This window comes from Stegostoma tigrinum, chromosome 30 (assembly GCF_030684315.1).
Source record: "Stegostoma tigrinum isolate sSteTig4 chromosome 30, sSteTig4.hap1, whole genome shotgun sequence".
In the NCBI taxonomy this organism is placed as follows: domain Eukaryota; kingdom Metazoa; phylum Chordata; class Chondrichthyes; order Orectolobiformes; family Stegostomatidae; genus Stegostoma; species Stegostoma tigrinum.
In genome coordinates, this window is record NC_081383.1 from 2,140,649 (window position 1) to 2,163,626 (window position 22,978).

Sequence of the window (22,978 nt, forward strand, 5' to 3'; positions counted from 1 at the left end):
AGGGCAGCAGATACATGGGAACACCACCCTCTGCAAGCCCTCCTGCAAGCCACTCACCATCCTGACTTGGAAATATAATCACCATTCCTTCAATGTTACTGAGTCAAAATCCTGGAATTCCCTCCCCAAGGGCATTGTGGGTCAATCCACAGCAGGTGGACTGTAGCGGTTCAAGGTGACAGTTCACCCACACCTTCTCAATGTGAATTAGGGACAGGCAATAAATACTGACCCAAGCAGTGACACCCATATCCCACGACTGGGTCATAAAAAAGGTTAAATTAACTGATTTTTGATCAATGGAGTTTAGGGTTATGTGGGGTAGACAGGAAAGGGGAGTTAAGACATAATGAGATCAATCACAATATCATTGAATAACATAGTGGAGGCTGAATGGCCTAATCCTAATTCATATTCTAACCTTTCAATGCTTTAGAATATCAGTATTTCATTCTGTTTATCCTGTGCCAGGCAGACTTTGTCCCAGTATTACATTATTACATCTGAACAGAGATGCAGAAACGAACTACAGGGGGTTTGCCTGGTGTGCAATGAAGTCAGACAATTAAAGCAGGTTTAAAGTGTACGTTGTGACACCTACCCCACCCCAGACAGACACTGAAGAAACTCGACAGAGGAAGGAAATTCCAAATATAACTCTCATAAACCAAGATGGTGATCATCACAGTTTATTTACTTCTAATGGCCCAATATTTAACTATCTCAAAATCTCACTACTTAGTCTCAAATATAAAAGGTGGCCAGTTGTATAAGGTAACCTAGAACCATCCAAACAATTGTTCAATGATCACAGCAAGTCAATAGGACTCACTGTCTAGTGATCGCTCAAATGCACCATTACTCACGAGGAGCAAAATATTTTACTCCAACCCGCGGTCATAAAAAGAAAACGATGGGAGCAAAATGTGGGAAGTCACCAGCTAAGGGTGGGCTAGCGACAGTCGAGAGTTTGTCTACTCACGATGGAGTCAGCATCCGGAGAGCCCCTATAAAAAAAGGGAAAAAAGGCAATTGTTATGAACAACTAAACTATTCTCAGAATAACAGACAGCATCACACTCGCTTCTGTGTACACCCCCCACCCACTGATTCCCATCCTGAGCTCTCACCCCACGCTATGGATAAGTCCCCACGCTACCCCCTCACCTTGTGATTCCCCTCATGCTCTCAACTCACTCCATGATCACTGATTGTCATCTGTGTGTGATAAAGAATTCCCCAGATTTACTGCTCTCAAAATTCCTGATCCTCTCGGTCTAAAACATGTGGCCCCTTGCTTGCAGATGGTGCCCTCTGGTCTTCGAACCTCCCACAAGGGGAAACAACTTCTCTACATCCCCCCTGTTAAGTCCCTAGGACTCCTGTAGTCTCAAGGAGGTCACCCTCTCATTCTTCTAAACTTCAATGAGTACAGGCAACAAAATAAGATATTGCTAGAGAAACTCAGCACATCTGGCAGTATTGGATGAGAAAAAGCAGTGTCAATGAGTCAGAACCGTTCTAAAGGAGGATTACTGGACTCGAAACATTAACTCGGTTTCCCTCTCCACAGATGCTGCTAGACCTGTTGAGTTTTTCCCCCAGTAATTTCTGTTTATGATTCAGATTTCCAGCATTTATTCAGCTTTTCGTCATTCATATAAATGATCTGGATATGAACTCAGAAAGGTACAGTTTGTAAGTTTGCAAATGACAGTAAAGCTGGAAGTGGTAGTGGGCAGTGAAGGAGGCTGCCTCAGAGTACAATGGGATCTTGATCAGATGGGCCAATGGGCTGAGGGAGTTCAATTTAGATAAATGTGAGGTGTTGCATTTTGGAAAGGCAAATCAGGGCAGCACTTATACACTTAATGGTAAGGTCCTGGGGAGTGTTGTTGAACAAGGAGACTTTGTAGTGCAGGTTCATAGTTCCTCGAAAGTAGAGTCCAAGCTAGACAGGATAGCGGAGGGGACATTTGGTATGCTTGCTTTTATTGGTCCGTGCATTGAGTATAGGACTTAGGAGGTAGGAGGTCAAGTTACAGCTGTACAGGACATTGGTGAGGCCATTGGAATACTGCATGCAGTTCTGGTCTCCTTGCTATAAAGGAGGAATATTGTGAAACTTGAAAAGGGTTCAAAGAAGAATTACAAGGATGTAACCAGGGTTGGAGGGTTTGAGCAACAGGGAGAGTGTGAATAAACTGGTGCTACTTTCCGTGGAGCATCAGAGGCTGAGGGGTGACCTTATAGAGGTTTATAATATCATGAGGTGCTTGGATAGGGTAAATGGACAAGGTCTTTTCCTTGGGGGTGGGGGGGGGGGGGGGAATGGGAAAGAGTCCAAAACTAGGAGGCATAGGTTGAAGTTGAGAGGGGAAAGATATAAAAACACAGAGGGTGGTGCGTGTACGGAATGAGCTGCCAGAGGAAGTGGTGGAGACTGGTACAATTACAACATTTTTGAAAGGCACCTGGATGGGTACATGAATAGGAAGGGATCAGAGGGATATGGGCCAAATGCTGGAAAATGGGAAGAGATTTATTTAGGATCTCCGGTCGGCATGGACAAGTTGGACTGGAGGGTCTGTTTCCGTGCTGTACAGCTCTAATGGTTCTATTTGCAGTTCTTTGGAGGTTTTTTTTGCCCAATCTACCCAAACTCTCCTCATAAGACAGACCCTCCATACCTGGAAGCATTCTCTGGGCTCCCTCCAATGCCGGTACATCTTTCCTTAGATCAGGGCCCAGTATTTCAGCATGTGGTCTGCACAGTACCTTGTATAATTATTGTAAGACTTTTCTATTTTTATACTCCATTCTCTTTGGGAACATAGCCCAGTTGCCTTCCCCAAAGCTCATTTATTTGTCACATTGACTAACAGATATCCAGGGATAGGGAGCAAACATGGGTAATGGATCAGAAGTGCAGTCAAACAGTTGCAGGAGGTGATTAAATTGGTGGGAAGATAGGTTGCAAATTCCGTTGGGAATGGGGTGCAGGTGGGGAAATAAGAGCGGTATTAGCGGTTTGATTTTTAAGGAAAAGTTGTGTGATTATCATGAATTTCCTAAATAGGAGATGGACGAGTCTCTAAATGAAGTGAGGCAAATGGACCGAGTGGCCTGTCTCACTCTGTTTGTCAATCACTAATTTTCTTGGAGTTGGAGCTGGAGCAGTGGAAACTCACGTGGAATCGCTGTCCTTCTCCCTCTTGCCAAGTCCTGGGATCACAAAGGATTTCCGCTTGCTTTTCTTTGGTGCTGTTTCACAAGAGATAACAGATTGTAATTCCCATTACTCAGGTGTTTCAACTGAACAAACTCCTTGACAGCCCACAGGCAGAAGCCTTAAAATCAATAAATAACAAAATTCTGCCCCAATCAGCTCCGAGGTGCTTGAATCTCCCAGTGACTGTATGCCCATGTGACACTGGCTCAAACCAGCAGAGGATGGCACTGGCCTCCAGTTTGTGCTGTTAACTTGAGCAGCGGTGCTCAAATAATCTCTGTTCATTGCTCTGGGGGAGAACAAGCTTTAAACCCTGATAAATCTCCACTGAGAACTCCAGGCCCAGCAGCATGTGGTTCTGGAAAAGCTGATCGAACAGGAGTGAGGGCAGGAGAGAGTAAAATTCTCAATCTAGTGGCAATCCCACAGCTCTCATTACTGACCCAGGGTTGAGAAAGCTCAGAAGATAAAGGTATAATGCTGCTCCAAGTGTTAAAGACAGTGAGCTGTACACAGGGTCTCTCCACGTAGCTCAGTCCCTGATGGTGAGACCACAGATCTGTGTGTGCGCACGCACGCGGACAGTCAGTATCCTGGGGAACAGCAAGGCCAATGAGAAACAGCTCACCTTCCAGCAAAACCTCCGGGTTACATTCCTCAAAATCGATTGGTCCTGGAAACGAGAGAATGGAGGCAGGAGTCAGACAGAGTCTCCCTGCAACACTCCCAAAACTGAGATCATCACTTTAACAGCCATTACATTGCTCAGCTCACTTCACTCCCTACACCAGCCTTCGCGACAGGGTCAACACAATCCCCAATCATACCAACACCTACTCTCCTCCTCCCCCGCCCCCCCCCCCCACCATCACCCCACCTTTTATTGGGCAGCGAGGGGAACACACCCACATTACCTGGCTTCTCTTTGCCAGTCCCTTTGGTCAGGGCATACTTCTGGATCAGGTCCTGCACCTGAATATTCTCCACATTCTGTTTGAACTCTTCATGAACCTGAAGAAGAAAAACACATCTGAACTCACCAGAGATTTGCGAAGGTTCCTCCAGCATCACCTTCCAAACCCACTACCTCCACTGTCTAGAGGGTCAGCGGATACACGGGTACACCACTATCCCTCCAAGCCACTCGCCATCCCGACTTGGGAAACACCGCTCAGTGTTACAGGGTCAAAATCCTGGAATTCCCTCCTTACTGGCATTGTGGGTGAGAATGCAACCATTCAGGAGGTCAGCTCACCAGTATCCCAACTTCCCCAAATGCTCTAACTTACAGTTTTTAAGATCAAATTGGTGTGAAGATCCCTCACATTTTTGTGAATGCTTCACTTCATTTTTTCCCTCCAGAGTTTGAGTCTATTTCACTCCATCCCCTCACAGCCTAATCATAGAATCCCTACAGTGCAGGAGGAGACCATTCAGCCCATTAAGTCTGCACCAACCCTCTGACGACCCCACCTGATTCCACTACCCCACATTTGCTTACCATGGCAAACCCACCCAGCCTGCACATCCTTGGGCACTACGGGCAATTTAGAATGACCAATCCACCTAACCTGCACATCTTTGAACTGTGGGAGGAAACCGGAGTATCAGGAGGAAACCCACGCAGACACGGGGAGAATGTGCAAACTCCACACAGATAGTCGCACCAGGGTGGAATTGATCCAGTGTCCCTGGTGCTGAGGCAGCAGTGCTAACCACTGAGCCACCGTGCCACACAGATAATAACAATCTTCACAAATAGCTCTCCTACATTTATTTGCCATTTTCCCTTGAGTTTTTAAAAAAATACAAACAGCATTGTCACTGTCTGGTGTTTCCAATGCAATTAAGTGATTAGAATCAGGAGTACGCCATTCAGTCCAGCAAACCCATTCCATCATTCAGTTCAATCATGGCTGATCTATAAAATATCCCTTTCTATTGGGCTCTGTCACGTAATCCTCAACTGTTGCCATCCAAAACAGTCCGGAAGGATAGTCGAAACCTAATGGGACAAGGGAATTAGTGGTGGATTTATTAACTAAGAGTTAATTGAGTGATAATTGGTTGGATAAATATTGTGAGCTAGCAATCAGTGGGTGAGTGTTATATGGAACATAATTGACTGAAATAGAGCTCTCACTAAAAACACAGACTTGAACTCAGTTCAGAAACAGTTATCTTCTTCTAGTGTATAACTCAAACCTCTTTAGGAAAATCTATCAAATCAATCTCAGAAGTAGGGTGGGATGGAGATGTTGGAAGGAAGTGTTTTCTGACATCACCTGAACGCCTGGCTCAGATTTTAAGGTTCTCTCCCTTGCTTTGGACTCCTGCCAGAGGGGAATTAATTTCACTCAGATTGAACTTCAACGAATCCTTTAATCATAAACCACCTCAGAGAGAGGGGACCTAATCGAGACGTATAAGATAATCAGAGGGTTAGATAGGGAGAGCCTTTTTCCTAGGATAGTGATGGCGAACACGAGGGGGCATAGCTTTAAATTGAGGGGTAAAAGATATAGGACAGATGTCAGAGGTAGTTTCTTTACTCAGAGTAGTAAGGGAATGGAATGCTTTGCCTGCAACGGTAGTAGATTCGCCAACTTTAGGTACATTTAAGTCACCATTGGATAAGCATATGGACATACATGGAATAGTGTAGGTTAGATGGGCTTGAGATCAGTATGACGGGTCGGCACAACATCAAGGGCCGAAGGGCCTGTACTGTGCTGTAATGTTCTATGTTCTACGTTCAGTTTGATTGCCCCTTAAATCTTGTAAACTCAAGGAAGAACTATGAATCCCACCCACTCCAGAACTGTATCGTACATCTCTGAACAGACTGATTGGAAAATATCCACATTTTCAGGAATACATACCTAGATATGCTACCTTCTCATCATTTAACTCTTATTTTCGTTTGCATACAGATACAACATTTCTAACTACTAGAAAAGCTAAAGGTCTTGCAGCATCCCTGAAGAGAAATCAGAATTAACGTTTTGGGTCCAGTGGTCCTTCCTCAGAAGAACTATTTGAGGAAGGGTCACCGGATCCAAAACATCATCTCTAATTTTTCTTCACAGATGCTGCCAGACCTGTCGAGGGTTTCCAGCTACTTCAGTTTTGTTTCTGATTTACAGTGTCCGTAGTTCTTTCAGTTGTTTTATTTCTAAATTATAGCTCAGTCCGACAGTGAGCTGCAGATTGGAGACTCACCTGGCCCACCTGAACATGAGTATCTTCAATGGAATGGCAGTATGACTTGACTAACCCCTTCATGTGTCTCAGGTGAATCTCTTCAACCTGCTGGAACTTCTGCAGAGTCAGAAAAATCAGAGGATTGGGATCTTGGAAGGACAAAAACAAGGAGAGATCCTGCAGGATCCAGAGCAGAATCCAAAACCACAGTAACCCTTTCGGAGCTGGCTCAGTATCACCCACTAAACCCCATTCTCAGAATCCACCCCACACCGCCCCACCCTCACCACGTATCATTAAATGATTTTTATTTTCTCACGTACTTTTCAAACTTTGCACTGTCTTGTAGATCTCAGGCAGTTTGTGGGGTTTCTAAATTCACCCCACCCCAAACTAAAATTACATTTTCTTTCTTGCATGTTCCATTCTCTCCAAATGTCTGGTCACAGTACAATCTCACCATGACAGAACCTTTGCCAGCCTAATGCAGAGTTCCTAGTCATTGCTCTAACAGCACATCCCAGCTCTCAGTTTAATAGCTCCTTTGGAAGAAATGTCAGAACCGTGAACTATTTCTCAAATGCAAGTACTGTATTTGAGTTCTCCCTCCTCAATTGATCATTCGAATGAGGTTGAGGGACATGGCCAGTTCCTGCAAACTCTGGTACAATGAAAAGACAGGAGGAATCTTGTCCCAGGAACACCTTTTACTGTCACTGCTCCACCCATCTCCACCCATCTCACATTCACACAGCTCAAAACTCAAACACTTCAACTTCACCAACTGCCCTCTCTAATCATTGTCACTTCCAGCCTCCCACACAAGCAAGCTTGGTGACCCTAGGGCAGATATGCAGGCCATTCGGCCTGACCAACCCATGCTGGTGTCTATGTACCCCTTGAACCCCCCCCCCCCCCAACCATCACAATCTTCTATTCCTTCTCCCTCATGGCTTTCACTAGATTTTTTTGTAAACACATCGATACTATTCTCTCCCTGTCAGAGCGTGATCCACATTCCCATCACAGTTCTTCCAAATGTCTCAATGATAATGGGAACTGCAGATGCTGGAGAATCCAAGATAATAAAATGTGAGGCTGGATGAACACAGCAGGCCCAGCAGCATCTCAGGAGCACAAAAGCTGACGTTTCGGGCCTAGACCCTTCATCAGGCTCTGAAGAAGGGTCTAGGCCCGAAACGTCAGCTTTTGTGCTCCTGAGATGCTGCTTGGCCTGCTGTGTTCATCCAGCTCCACGCTATCTTCTTCCAAATGTCTTTTTGGTTTTCTTGGGGATGATCTTCTATTGATGACCTCTCATGGTGGTCCCACCGCACACCCACAACCCATACGAGGAAGCATTCTCAAACCACTCCAACACAACCCTTTCTCATTTTAAAGATCTTGATTAGATCGCCCTTTTGGAAAAGAAAAAACCCAGCCTGTTTGTTTATCATTTCCTGATGTTAAACCTTCACATTTCCAGTTTTTTTTGTCTTTGTAAATCTGCTCTGTCCCCCAGCCAATGCTGCAATATCTTTTACAACACAGCGCAGAGCACATGTTGTCTAAATGTGATCTAACCAAGTTCAACATAAGTAAAGCTGTTCACATCTGCAGAAATAAAGCTTGGGGATAGTTTTTTGTAAAATAATCTTGGAAACTCCTGGTGCATTTTTCAGCAATTAATGTATCTGTACTCAAAGATCCTCAATTTCTTCTCCACACCCAGATGCACACCTTCAAAAGTAAAAAAGATTCTCCCTATTCTTCCTACTAGTTCACATTTTTGAAGTTCATTTACCAAACCCGTGGGAATTCTCCAAGTTAATGAATGTATTCCTGTAATTGGTTACAGTTCTCTTCAGTATTAGCTACACACCCATCCCCCATCTTGATGTTATCTGCTCTAACCTGGGCAGCGTCGGCCATCTTCAGCTGGTAATCAGACCAAGTAGTACGATATTTCTTGATGCTTGCTTTGTACGATTCTGCAGCTTTCTTGGATTTGGCTTCAGCCTGTGAGGAAGAGTCGGGGCGAGTCAGTACTTCCTTGGAGTGAACGAGGACAAGACAAACTGTCCCACACGCAAGGGGAGGCTCGGAGCACCCACTAGAGCAAGGTAGCTCATCAACAAACCAGACCTCTTCAATGTAAACCTGTCTGTGTCCGACTGTGACTGTACTCCGGTGGGGGGGTGGGGGGGGGGGAGGAAGAAGAGGGTGGGAAAGAAGGGGAAGGGGGGGGGGAGGAAAGGAAGAAGAAGTAGTGGGGGGGGGGGGGGGAGGGAGGAAGAAGTAGTGGGGGAAGAGGGACCCCGTACCATGGTGAGTGTCAGTGTGTGGAAGCTCTATTCAAGTGGGAATCATTTCCTGAGGAACTAAGACACCCTAAGCCCTGGTACCTTATCGATCTCTTTCTGAGAAGCACCGTCCTTTTTCAGTCTGTCCCACTCCAGCCATTTGCTTTGATAATTGTCTTTGCATTTCTGCAGGAGCTGGCCACTGGATTGGACATTCTGCACAGCTTCCAGTGTCCCTGACACCTCCTCCTTTGTCTGGGGGTAATGGGAGAGAGAGAGATAGATAGAAAGAGACAAAAGGAAATGATTTTGATGGGTCGCATCTCAGCTGATCTGGGAATTATACAAAATTCCATTGAGGCGGCAAGTGCAGTGTATTCCATCCAGCCAGAATATGGGACCTGGGAGTTATTATACAGCCCAGGTCCGCTCCAGTTCCAAACTCTGGACTGGTTGGATAAGACTAAGAATTGCTGGTGATCAGCCCACTCATTACCTTCCTGTGCATTTTGACCTGCTCCTCATTGAACCGGTTCATTTCTTTGATCAAGTCGTTGAGTTTCCGCACCAACTCGAAATGGCAAAGAGCCAATTTATCAGCTGAGGTCCGGAAGACCTCCCACATTGGAGCAAACGTCCTGAAAGAGTCACAGAGTTACATCTCACGCGCTGCAGTTACAAGCCAAATTTAATCATTGGGAAGCACATCCTGGCTCCAATGTCTCCATGTCCCTGCGATTCAGGCACGTTCAATGCAGCACAGTGCACGGTGAATGCTGACACACACACACACACAGACACACACCCAGCGCCAAACCCACAGTGACCCCACACTGGCTCTGCTCTGATCCTGCCCCAACCCCACACTGACCCTGTCCTGACCCTGCTGCTCAATGTATGTGGGACTGAAAGGGTTAATGACTGAACACAGCAAGCACTGTCCACTGTGATGATGCTTTGGATTCTCTATCAGAGCAACGATAGGTAGACCTGAGCTTCGTGTGGTCTCCTGTAGTGATGGAAGTCATATTTGTGTAACCTGTAAATAGTTATAATAAGGCACTTATTGCACTATTATTTACTCTAAAGACTCTTCTAGTTAAACCAAAGGGTGACAATTGTCAAATACAATTCAGTTTTGGAGGTACACACAGGCAGAGATGCAACATGGTGAGCTGTGGTGTGCTGCGCTGCAATGTTAACTCCCTGTTACAACTTGGTCAGCAGCAGTGATCACTGCAATTTCTAAAGGAGGTCAATTCAGAGACATTACACTTTACACCAAGGGAGGGATAAAAACATAATCTGATGACCCAGAAGATACAGACACTGCCAAATGCTGATAACACTGAACGCCATAAACAAACAAACAAACAAACAAACATTCTAGTATTACTCAACACAGAAGAGGCAAAGAGAAAGCATTTCAGAGCTAATAGAACAGGAGAAACTTGCAGCTATAAAATTTAGAGGGACAGGCTGCTTTGCAGGTCAACAGCGGTCCCGAGTCCGGGTTGGGCCAGCAATCCAACTAGACAATGAGGCTGGAGGGAGTCAGAGCAAAAAAAAATGACAAAAACAAATAAAAATTGCATGCTTGAAAAGGGGAAAGGTTAAAAATAAAGATATATCTGATTGGATATTGCTGCCATAGCTGGAAGCCTGGGCTCCCACTGGAACAAGCCAACCTATCAACAAAGCAGACCTCACTTCAATGTGGACTGCAGTAAGAATGCGTGTGCGTGTGCGTGCGCGAGACCCCATCTCACCGTGGGAGTGGAGGATGATAACGTGTACCTCAGTAAGAATTCATCTCCTGGCTGCACATCTGAGCAAGTGATATCTCGGTTTCGCCAATGATTTAAAAATCACAGAGGAGAAATCCCAAAACATTCCAAAAATTGACATAAGCAGCCCTACTATTTCCGCTCAGATCTTCAGACAGAATGAATCAAAACAAAGAACTGCAGATGCTGACGATCTGGAACAACCTAAAACAGAAACTGATGGAGTCCAGTTTCGAGTCGGTTTTCTTCCAGAGAGGCTCACAAACCTGCTGAGTTTATCCAGTAATTTATGTTTTTGTTTGTTCTAGACAGAATGGAATTTCACTGACACAATGCATACAACTCTGCAAGAGATACCATGAAAAATAAGGAGAGAGAAAAGTAACGTGAAGTTCCAAGGGACTGCACAATGGAAAACCACCTGTTACAGCAGGATCCACATAGAAGCCTATTCTTTACAGCTGTCTATCAGGACTGTCCTCTGTGAAAGGATTATAAAAAAATTAATGTATTCCACTTCAAGAGGGAACTACAGGCCTCAATGTTGGGAAGACAAAATAATTCAATTATCCTCTATCCCACAAATTACTATTGTCCAATTCTGAAGAGATTGTTTTTTGGGGAAAAGAGTGAAACCCCCAGATTATTTGCATTTGTAAATTGTGAGGAAAAGTCATGAGATTTATTGCTTTTATTTATAAACTCTGGTTCTAACATAGAAGAGTAATGTACAGTTTAACTTTGATCTTTCTTTCTATACTGTGTGTTCAGAAGGGGTAAGACATAGTTTGTTTCATTTAAGTTTGAGAATAGTGATAGGTTTATGGAACGTTACTTGATTGTGTGCACATTAAGGAGGCAATTAACTGCTTAGTTCAGTGTTGGAGGAAAACAGAAAGGCAGAAGAAAGCTGTTGCTGTCACCAAGAGTCCAATATCACAAAGACAGCCAGGTTAGGTGCATGTTCAGAAAGAAAGGGTCCATCACAATAGAAACTGCTGTTGATAACAGCCTCCAAAATCAGCCAGGGATAGAGAATGATCCTGGAGTTTCTTAGAAGCAAACTCCAGAAGCAGAAAGCTGTGGAAATCATGGGCTTAGCAACCCCACGGTAAAATAATAAGTGTGTGGTATTAGTGGGCTATTTAAGGGACTGAGGAAAATTTCTTAAAAGAGAATAGCAGAGAATACAGAAACGTGATAAAAATAAATCAATTACAGCTGTGCCAGCTGACCAAAGAACTTTAGTGCGAGGCCAGTGACCCTTCACTGATTGGGTGCTTTCCTTGGATGGATAGAGTTGATTTATTTGTTAAGTACAGAAACCTGGTCAGTGTTCTCTCTCCACACAAATCCATCAGAGAGATTAATTTAAGGACTTTGCTAACTTAGAATATATGTTTAACTTTCATGACAATCGGGAGTACTGAGGCTTGTGTATCAGTGCACTTTTGCAAGTGGGTCATGACATTTGTCTGGAAGAAATGAAGAATCTTTAGGAGGCCAAACTGAAGCTATTGTGCTACTAACTGTCTCTGTAGCAATGTAGGCCCTGTTCACATAACCTGTAAATAGCTGCTGCACTCAGAACTTTTCTAGGGAGGTAGAAACATTGTCCATCCTCATTACTGCACTACTTTGGGTTTAAAGCAAACACTGACACTGCAGCTCAATCCATCCTGACCACACTTCAATCTCGAGAGACTTCCAGCTCCAATAATCCTCACTCAGCTCACAAAGTGGAAGCAGCTGTCAATGTTACCCCAGCCCCTCAAATGGTCTGAGGATCTGGGCACTTGGAAAATGGGAGAGTCAGTTGGTTTAAAAGCGAATACAACATTGACATTTCATCCTGAGAGAAGTGGTCAACTCTGAGCCAGGTACAGACAGCAATAGACTCCCATCTCATGTGACACAGGGGTCCTGACCTGAAACATCAACTTTCCTGCTCCTCTGATGCTGCCTGGCTTGCTGCGTTCATCCAACTCCACACAGTGTTATCACAAGGAAACTGGTATAAATTCATCCGACAGCAGCGTGAGAACTTACCCCAGTGAACTGTTGCTCACCACCTTTGCCAACTTGGACATTGATTTTGAATAAGATTCTTCAATCAGAGCCCTGAAAAATGAGACAGCAATGTGTAAACACAAAATACAAAAGAAGAGTACTGCTGACCAGAAACTTAACAGCTAGTTGTTTTTTGAAAAAGGAGATTCTAATCTCCTGGGTTTTATTATTTTTGCACAGTTCAACGACAGTGGCTGGCCAGCTCGGTCAGTCGCCTGACTTGAGAAGATTCTCATCTCCCGGTTAGATTTTGTTTTTGAGAGAGAGAACGTGTAGACGCAAGACTCAATAAAAATGCCGGGGGTATAAATAACTTTATTGATAATCCACCACCAGGAAAAACACCCAAGTGACCAAGGAATCATTAGCAAACAAAGCACCTGGGGGCAATGCCAATGTGAACAAAAAGGTGCCGGGGGTGGGGGGAAAACAGGTGGGGGAAAGTAAAGCGCTCCATGCCAGCACAGTGCCCACATTGCCTGAAAGATTCATTGCCACTGAGTGCAGTGGAGGCCAGGATGTTAGATGCCTTCAAGGCAGAGATCGATAAATTCTTGATCTCACAAGGAATCAAGAGCTACGGGGAGAGTGCAGGGAAGTGATGTTGAAATGCCCATCAGCCATGATTCAAATGGCAGAGTGGACTCGATTGGCCGAATGGCCTTACTTCCACTCCTGTGTGTTATGGATAGTATCGGTGGGCACCGCATACTCCTTCTCCAGGGACACTCGGGCCTGAATGTAGCCATGGAAAAGGAGCATAATGACCCCTTCCACGGCCCGCTACCTGGGCCTGTTAATGGGCAGCTTGGCAACTTAACAGTTAATTAACAAAGACAATGATCTTAAATGAACCCTGATGCAGACTGAACCCAGACAATCAATCCATCCAAATCACAGTCTACACAGTCAGCATTGCAGGGCCCAGCCTACTCCATGTCCAACTCTCACTGCAGCCCTCCCACCACCTGGGGGAGGGTCCACACCAACATGCATTGCCCCCCCACCCCCAGGGTTGGCAGGAGGGCCATATCAACATAGACTCCCTCTACGTTGCAGGGTCCCGGGGGGGGTGGGGGTTAATCCTGATGAAGGAAATCCTGCAGTGTTTATGGGATGTGAGAATGTGAAAGCATTGCGGGATCTTCACTGCCTCTGCCCGTCAGCCCCATCCCTGAAGGGAATCGGAGCTATCATCGCACATCGAAGGGCTTAACATGAACAAAACATATGGCAACTCCCAGAGTGGGGGCACCAGAGGAGGAGGAAGCAGCGACTTTGCTCACCTTTCTCTCACAAGGTCAGCCAGCTCTTTGACTGAAATCTGCCCATGTTTCATGTTGTGGTAAAGGACATCAAAGCCATTGTTTTTCTCCCCCTGTTAGAGACAAGGAGGAGGAGAATGAGTAAAGCTCCTGATTGCCCATAATAACCCCCAACCCACACTGAGCAGGAAAAGATGACCAACTCCACAATCCCAGGGCTGCTTAATCAGGGCGAGACCTCCTCTCAGCCAGAGGGTAGTCATTCTCTGCCCCATGGCACTGCCAAATGACCAGGGTTTGTGTTTTGTAACATTGTGGCTAACAGGCCCTGCCCAAATACCCAGGTGAAGTAAACAGGTTCTGTAGAGTTGGACGCAAAAGGCAGACAGAGAGATGGGCAGAAGATTTCCAGCTTTCCTGCTCCTAAGATGCTGCTCGGCCTGCTGTGTTCATCCAGCTCCACACTGTGATCTCAGATTCTCCAGCACCTGCAGTTCCCAATATCTCTGCTCTCAACACAGAAGCCCCATGTTATTGCAGACGGACAGCGAGTTCTGCCGTCATAGAAACCACAGGTTCTGGGTTGCAACCTGAGCAGGCAATGTCACACAACGAAACAAAAACAGAAATTGCTGGATAAAACCTCAGTGGGTGTGGCAGCAGCCGCAGAGAGAAATCAGAATTAATGTTTTGGGTCCAGTGACCCTTCTTCAGATCCCGAAACAATCTCTGATTTCTCTCCGCACTGAGATTTTTCTGCAATTTCTATTTCTGTTTCAAATTTCCAGCATCCACAGTTCTTTCCATTTTCTTGCCCAGCCCTGCAAACCAGCTCCCCATTGGGCAGCGCCAGTTCCCATTATCTCTCTCCGCACCACCCCCCTGCCCCACCCCCAACCATTGGGCAGCACCAGTTCCCATCTCTCTCCGCACCCCCCCATTGGGCAGCACCAGTAAGTGCCCACAGATTGGCATCTCCCAGGTTTTGTTGCTGCTTGTGCTGATGGAACAGGTTTAACCAAATCATTCATCAGCAGTTATTGTTCACAATTAGAATCAAATTTACATTCATAAAGCCCCTTACCCCCATCCCCACCAGGTGTCCCAAATTTCTTACAACCAATAGAACACATTTGAAGTGTGGCAGCTGCTGTACCAAGAAACATGGCTTCCAAATTATACACAGCAAGATCCAATGGTCAGCAATGCAATATTAGCGTCTAGGGGACTGAAATGGTTAATGCTGATGTGTGCATTAAACAGTACCCAGTACAATGATGTCACATGGACTTGGTTGGGAGTGATGGTGCTGACCAGTTTTGGATCTCGAGGGAGTAAGATCCAATATTCAGTCTTCCCCTCGCTCTCAATGCGACGTGTACTTGATGTCATCATTCAATAAATTATCTCTTGTCTTAAACAAAGAGCTTCTGTGTATTAGATCACCAGCTGGTTTTCCTCCGTCACACTAGATCAAACAGACCTAGTAGATTATTTTTTTAAAATTTGTTTATGAATGAGGGCATCTCTGGCAGGGCCAGCATTTCCTGCCCTTCTGGAATTGCCCAGAGGGTAGTCAACTATTCTGTTGTGGGTCTGGAGTCACGTGTAGGCCAGGCTAGGGGAGGATGGCAGTTTCCTTCCCTGAAGGACCAGATGGGCTTTTCCAACAATCAGAAATGGACATCATTAGACTTTTGATTCTAGATTTTTGTTGAGTTAAATTTGATTTGCTGTAGCTAGCAGGGTATACATTAAACAAGGCAACAGCTAAACTTGCAACGTGGGGGGGGAGGTGGAATCTCATTGAAGCTTACAGAACACTAAGAGGCCTGGATGGAATGGATGTGGAGAAGAGATTTCCACTGGTACGAGAGACTAGGACCTGAGGGCACTGCCTTAGAGAGAGTGAAGGCCTTAGACCCTTCAGAACTGAGATGAGGTGGATTTTCTTTAGCCAGAGGGTGGTTAAATCAGTGGAACTCATTTCCACACATGACTATGGAGGCCAAGTCATTAAGTACATTCAAGACCGAGATAGGTAGGTACTGATTTACTAAGGGGATCAAGGATTGCGGGGAGAAGGCAGGGGAATGGAGTTGAGAAACCTATCGAACATGATTGGCTGGTACAGCAGACTGGATGGGCTGAAAAGCCTAATTCTGCTCTTGTGGTCTGATAGTCAAGGTGTGATCAAAGGGATCATTTCAATTACTGATATTTTCTGATCCTAGCTTTTTAAGCTCCAATACTGAGGGTCTATGGACCTTATGGTGTAAGTTGCAGTTCTTGTTTTGTTTTATTAAAAAACACAAGAAAAAAATTACCACAAAACTCACTTCCGCCCAGGTGCAGAGACCCAGCTTAAGGAAATCACAACTGTGCACGCCTCTATTTTTAATCTTTCAGTCAGTCTTGTTTTCTGCTTTGGTTAAAAAAAAACTTACTATAAATTGGGGATAGCAAGAACTGTAAATGCTGGAGTCAGAGACAACATAGCATGGAGCTGGAGGAACACAGCAGGCCAGGCAGCAGAGCAGCAGGAGAGTTGATATTTTCAAAACTTGTCAGAACTTCAGAATTTCTCTGAAGAAGGGCCCCGACTTGAAACATCAGCTTTCCTGCTCCTCTGATCCTGCCTGGCCTGCTGTGTTCCTCTAGCTCCACACTGTGTTGTGACTTAGCATAAATTGTTGGGAACTTGGCTTTGGGTGACTGCCTGGGAACTGGATTCAAATTCTGCTCATAATGGAAAGGGCTTTCTTTTCCTGGCCATGCCGATAACATGCGTTTACAATCTCAGGAATCAATGGGGGCAGAGGCTGCAGTCTGGACAATGGCACATGCAACATGCAGATACATTGGCAGTGAGGCCCACTCCTGCCTTACTGCCTAGATGTGAATTTCCCTGCTTTGCCAACACAGGGTATGGGCCTTTCTCCTTGCTCCCTTGTTCACTCATGCTTATGAGTTAGAACGAATGTTGATAACATGCAGTTACACTCCCTCTTTAATGCAGTAAATATCCCAGGGAGTTTTACAGGGTAACTGTCAAGGCAAATTTGACACGGAGGCACAAATGGCAATATAGGGAGACAACAAAACTCTTCCTCAAAGAAATAGCTGAAAGGAGGAGACAGAGGTGGAAAAGATTAAGGAGGAAATCCCAGAGCTTGGGCTCAGCCAGTTGAAAGCACAGTTGCCAATGGTGAGAGGTAGAAAATGGAGATGCACCAGGGGCAAGACTTGGAGAACTGTAGACATCTTAGTGGGTTATGGACTCAAATACATTACGAGGTAGTGATAAGTAAGGGCATGAAGCACAACACAACAAACAGGACAGGTTTAAAAACTGAAATATTGCTGGACCAGCTGTCAATATAACCAAACAAGCTCTAAAGGAATGGGGAAGTGGGGCATGGTATGAACTAAGATATAACAGGCAGACTTGGATCCACTGACGTTTATGGGAGGAGGCAAACAAAAAGCAAGCCAGGAGACCACAAGATATAGGAGCAGGACTAGGCCATTCAGCTTGTAGAGTCTGCTCCACCATCTGATCGTGGCTGATATGTTTCTCAACACCATTCTCCTGCCTTTACCCTATAACCCCTGATCCCATTACTAATCAAGACCCTATCCATCTCGGTCTTAAACACACTCAACAGCTTGGCCTTCACAGCCGTCTGCGGCAACGAGTTCCACAGATTCACCACCTATTACCCCAAGAAATTCCCACCTCAGTTTTAAAGGGCCATCCCTTCACTCAGTGTCCTCGAGTCCTAGTGTCTCCTACTAGTGGAAACATCTGCTCCACATCCACCCTATCCAGGCCTCACAGAATTCTGTAAGTTTCAAACAGATTCCCTTTTATTCTTCTAAACCCTATACATTACAGGCCCAGAGTTCTCAACCTTTCCTAATAAGGTAAGTGTCAGGAGCAGGCTAGATCCTAACAACATTATGGGATCCTCCTGCACCAGATACACTGCAGCAGTTTACCACCATATTCTGAACAGCAGTTCAGAATGGGTAACATCTGGTGAGTTCAGGGACAGACATTAGTAACATTACAATGTGGGTAATCTTCTTGACAGTGGTGGCTGAAGTTTAGCTCAAGGTCAAACAGGCAGCAAATGCTGTGAATGGTCCTGGTCCAAGGACAACCCAGGGAATTGGTGGCATCACTTAATGCAGACCCTCAGCTGGTGCATTGAGGAACCAAAGAGACAGCTGTTCAACCTGCAGCACTTTAATATGCCTCTCATTCTAGTCTTATTGTTTAGAATGGGCATGACCCTCAAGGTGGAACTGACCAAAATGCTGCCTGGTGTGAGCTGAGATTGTAGTCTCCTGTTTTAACAATGTAAAACCTAACCAGGGCCCTAGTCTAAAAGGCTATGGGTTATGGGCCAAGTGCTGGGAAATGGGAGTGGAATAGATCAATGTTTGATGACCAACACAGACATGATGGGCCAAAGGGTCTCTTTCCATGCTGTAACAATTCTATAATTTTGTGACTTTCCAGTTGTTCTTTGATAATATTAACATGGTATGCAAAAGTGCCCATATAGATAACAGATAATTATCTGATGGAATCAAATGCAAATTACGCAATTTGGCCAGCACTCTACAATTACTGAGTGACCACTCTGGGTTTCACTGTCTGTTTTCATCTGGCATAATCTGCAACTTTAACCACTTGGTGCTGAGTTTCTGAACCAAGACTATTAATATGAAGGAGTCTCAAGCAGTGGTCCCACACAAAACCCTGAGGTAACAGGACCCAGACTTGCCCCATATCCCCAAGATTCACAACATGGGGCACACAGGTAAGACTGGGGATCATAAAGATGCAAATCACAAGTTCTCCCAACTCGTCATGAAGACTTGATTTCGTCACTGCCGGCCTTGTGGTTTATTTCCTAGAGTTCAGATTGGTAGTCACATTCCTGGAAACAGTACAATTATACACTCCTTGATTGCAACTAAAACCTTTTGAAATACAATTAGAAGGCAGTGTGCAGAGAGAGTCCATGGCAGACACTAGGCCAGCATCTATTAATGATTCTACAAGTCCTGAATCTTTTTCATAGTTCTGGTTTGTGCTTGGAAACCTTTTGTGCATTAGGGTTACTCAAACCAACAAGTAACATTATCTAACATGACAGCAGTGACTGTAGATTCATGCCTGGGTTATGCTGACTGGAGCAAAAAGGGTTAAAATCAGAGGACAGTTTGCACTGTCTTGACTTGTCCTGCTTTGAGTTTGGAAGGTTAAAGAAATGATCTCATTGATGTGTTTAAGAGGATCACAGGAGATGACTGGAAAGAGAAAGAAAAGGGGGAATAAAAAGTTTCCTCTGGTGGGGTAAGTGCAGAAAATAGGTTACAGCCTTATAATGTGAGCCAGGCTATGGGGGGGGGGGGGGGGGGGTGTTGAGGCAGGGTTTGTTAGGAAGAGGGGCAAGGGAAGTCTGGAACACTGTCCACCAAATAGCCCCCTAATGGAATGGGTGTCTGCTAGGTGTTTAAAGTCTAAGATTGTTAGGTAAGGAGATTAAAACAGTGTAGGTGTATAGAGGGTGGCACAGATACAAATAGATGTCTTATCTCATTGAGTGATGGAATAGACTGGACGGTTTGAATGACTCTTTCTGGTTCCCAAGTTTCCTAGAGTTCTCTGTAAGTGCAGTTTTCTTCTCCATTTGTCTACACACTCTCTCTCCTTGAAAACTTCCACTGGAATTTTTCTGCTGACCCATTAACATCCATTTGTGTCCCAGCCCCTGTTCAACACGCTATCCACTACCTTCAGTATCTGCTTCCTCCACCACCACAAGCTCAGTGGACACTGCTACTATCTACAAGATGCACTGCAGGCATTCACCAAAGATCCTCAGACAGCTCCTTCCAAACCCATGATAGCAAAAAAGTGTGAAGCTGGATGAACACAGCAGGCCAAGCAGCATCTTAGGATCACAAAACCTGACGTTTCAGGCCTAGGCCTTTCAGAGAGGTTGAAGGGTCTAGGCCCGAAACGTCAGCTTTTGTGCTCCTGAGATGCTGCTGGGCCTGCTGTGTTCATCCAGCTTCACACTTTATTATCTTGGATTCTCCAGCATCTGCAGTTCCCATTATCTCTCCTTCCAAACCCACAGCTGTTTCCACGTAGAAGGCCAAGAGCAGCTGATACATGGGAACACCACCCCTGCAAGTTTCCCTCTAAACCACTCACCATCCTGACTTGAAAATATATCACCATTCCTTCACGCTTGCTGGGTCAAAATCCTGGAATTCCCTCCGTCAGGACATTGTGGGCCAACCTGCAGAACATAATCTGCAGCAGTTTAAGGCAGCAGCTCACCACCAGCTTCTGAAGGGGTAGCTAGGGACTGGCATTAAATACTGGACCAGCCAGTGACACCCACATCCCATGAATGTAGAAAAAGTATTAATATCTCTTCAACATCTTGCATTAACATTGTATTAATATTAATACAGTGAGATAAGAGAGTTTGAGGGCTAGAGGAATGGGATTTGAAGTGCACGAGTTAGGGTTTGGAGCAATGGGCTGGATTGACGAGAGTATATAAAAACGGAATCAATTTTGACTCTAAAGTTGTCAGTCTGTTGACCATTATTATTCTCTTTTTACAGGAGTTAATTGGAGCTTGTAAACTGAACCTCTGTCAGACCAAAGAATAACTGCCACACGATCCACTATCATCAACATTTAATGAAGCACAGATACACTCAAACTCATGGCTAACAGCTGTCCCCTGACACAGCTCAAACACAGTGAGGACAAGTATCACCCCCAGGTCAGAGCTCACCCTTCTCCAGCCTCCATCTTTCCCTGAGAGAATCCCTGCGGAAACATGCACTACCTTGGGCATGAACAATATATCCTGGGCTATAATTGACATATCCCCCAATCCCAATCAACCCAGACAAAAGAAATTTCAACGTACACAAGTCTGAGGAACTGGCCTGGTCTCAGAAGCTAAATCCCACATTCCCAAACTCAACAATTGGTGAAAGGACACACAGTCCTTGGGAAGGAGGTAGGGAGGAACTGACCAGGAATGGAGTTCAGTCCCAGAGACACTGACATGCCAGTGCCTAGCATAGTTCATAACGATCAGCATGTTCCAGACCCATTATGATACCAACCCAAGCAATAATATCTGTCAAGGAGAGACTAGATCGATTCAATGTTGGTCCAATCAAGCTCCAGTTTCAACTCTAAACCAGATGGTTCACTTTCTATTTTGGGAGTCCCATACCACACTCCAATAATCCTTCAGTAAAAGTGCTTTACCAATAAATGCCTGTGGAAGTGCCCTGCTCACGCCCCCAATAACTGGAATATCACAACGGCAAAGGAAGACATAAAATGGCTGCTCCCAGTGTCCATCCCTCCAGTATGTTAACCCTCCTGCTTCAGTTCACATGTTTATCATGAATGATGCTAATATTGTCTGTGATGGACTTTTCAAACATCTGTGATGAGCAGAACCTTCCCCTCCCGTAAAGATGGAGTTTGTGTGGTGTTCTCCTTGCCCTAACTCTACCATCACCCCAATAAGAGGCAGGGGGTGTGCAGCTGCTCTGGGACCCTTCATACACTCGTCAAGCAAATGGCTGGGTGGGGAGGGGCATGTAATGGAGGCTGAAGACAGCAGTGGCCTCCTGAAAGAAATGAAACATCTCACACCTGAGACTGGCACCTCACAATCATTAACAGCGTCCAGTGTCTACCACAGCTGTGGGGTGAGCAATCTCACCTCCAGAGTCAGGAGCGTGTCAGTTTGAGCCTGGACTGAAATCCTGGTGCAGTACGGAGGGATGTCAGCACCTTGAGGTGTGCCATGGTTTAGACAAGGGGTAAAGCTAAGGCCCCCATACAGGTGTAAGAAATTCCAAGGCCTCTATTCTGAACAGTAGCCGAGGACCGAGTCAATATTCATCTCTCAACCAAACAAAAATCATCATGGTGTTCTGGTCACATCTTGTTGCTTGTGGGACCTTGCTGTGGGAAAATTAGCTGCTGCCTTTCTTGCGACAGCGACATTTCAAAGAGTTCTTCGATTATAACGTGTTTCAGAATGTCCAGAGGACATGAGAAAAGAATGAAAGGTTTTCTTTGATTGTATACTGTTACACAGTAAACCTCTAATTCAACAGCAAGATCCCACAGATGATTACTGCTCACTGTTGCCAAATGCTGGGAGAATGGCCTCTGCTCCTCCTCTAACCAGTTCACTGGAAACAGGAGTGGGCCATTCAGCCCTTCATTCCTGCTTCACTACTCCGCAAGAATGGCTAATTTTCTGTCAAGCTCTATCTGTACAATCCCCATTTCCTTTCGTTCCATTTATACCAAAAATTCTATCAACCTCTGTCTTGAATATACTCAGCAACCGGGCATCCACTCTCTGCAGTCGGGAACTCCAAAGATTCACAGCCCTGTGAGTGAAGAAATGTCTCCTCATGTCCGTCTGAAACGACCAACCCTGTCATGTCCACAGTCACCGAGAGGTGGGTGGGCAGGGAGTCAGCTCTGCATCTAATCTGAAACAGCTGGAGCAAACTGGGGGCTACGACTGGACTCGGGAATATTCCGGTAACAGCTCATCATTTCACTACGACACTGAAGGAACTCAAAAAAACTGCTGCTTTCTCAAAGGAGGTGTTTGGTGTTCCGGGGGGTGGGGGCAGTAGATGTCCATGGTGTGCCGGGAGGAGTTGGGGGGGTGGGGGGTGCGAAGCTGCAGCTCCTAACACAGGCCTTCCATTGTGCCCCAGGAACAGTAGCTGCAGTGATAGTGGGGAGAGGCTGGGCAGAGGTAGAGGGAGGGGCGGGGGGGGGGGGGTTGTGGAGAATTGGCACACTCCAACACAACACTGCTATTCTACCAGGCCTGGTTGCCAGGCAGCCCCGGGTTGCCTGGCGACTGGTATTATCCCAGTGGATGCAAGGCAAGCCAGCTGTGAAACACGAAGCTCTGTTTGTCACTGGGCAAGAGGCGACTTTCATCAGAGAGACCGAGGTAAATATCCACAGACTCCGAGTCTGCAGGCAGGAGCCAGCATTAAAAATCTGTAAGCTCG

At 45.5% G+C, this 22,978-nt stretch overlaps 1 protein-coding gene across 3 annotated transcripts in view; it reads right to left on the reverse strand.

Annotated features, from left to right (window-relative positions):
• The window catches only part of LOC125465833 (F-BAR domain only protein 1-like), a 43,608-nt gene extending 21,104 nt beyond the window's left edge, over positions 1 to 22,504 (reverse strand). For all 3 annotated transcript variants that reach the window (XR_009442825.1, XM_059638610.1, XM_059638611.1), the window contains exons 1-11: positions 22,264 to 22,504; positions 13,883 to 13,974; positions 12,576 to 12,647; positions 9,236 to 9,377; positions 8,842 to 8,994; positions 8,351 to 8,455; positions 6,455 to 6,553; positions 4,147 to 4,243; positions 3,861 to 3,905; positions 3,192 to 3,264; positions 983 to 1,007 (exon numbers count right to left, since the gene is read on the reverse strand). Coding sequence is in view for 2 of the 3 variants with exons in the window: in XM_059638610.1 (XP_059494593.1) it covers positions 983 to 1,007; positions 3,192 to 3,264; positions 3,861 to 3,905; positions 4,147 to 4,243; positions 6,455 to 6,553; positions 8,351 to 8,455; positions 8,842 to 8,994; positions 9,236 to 9,377; positions 12,576 to 12,647; positions 13,883 to 13,974; positions 22,264 to 22,359 (999 nt within the window). In the remaining variant the exon portion in view is untranslated. The remainder of the gene's footprint in view (positions 1 to 982; positions 1,008 to 3,191; positions 3,265 to 3,860; positions 3,906 to 4,146; positions 4,244 to 6,454; positions 6,554 to 8,350; positions 8,456 to 8,841; positions 8,995 to 9,235; positions 9,378 to 12,575; positions 12,648 to 13,882; positions 13,975 to 22,263) is intronic.
• Positions 22,505 to 22,978: the final 474 nt, after the last annotated feature.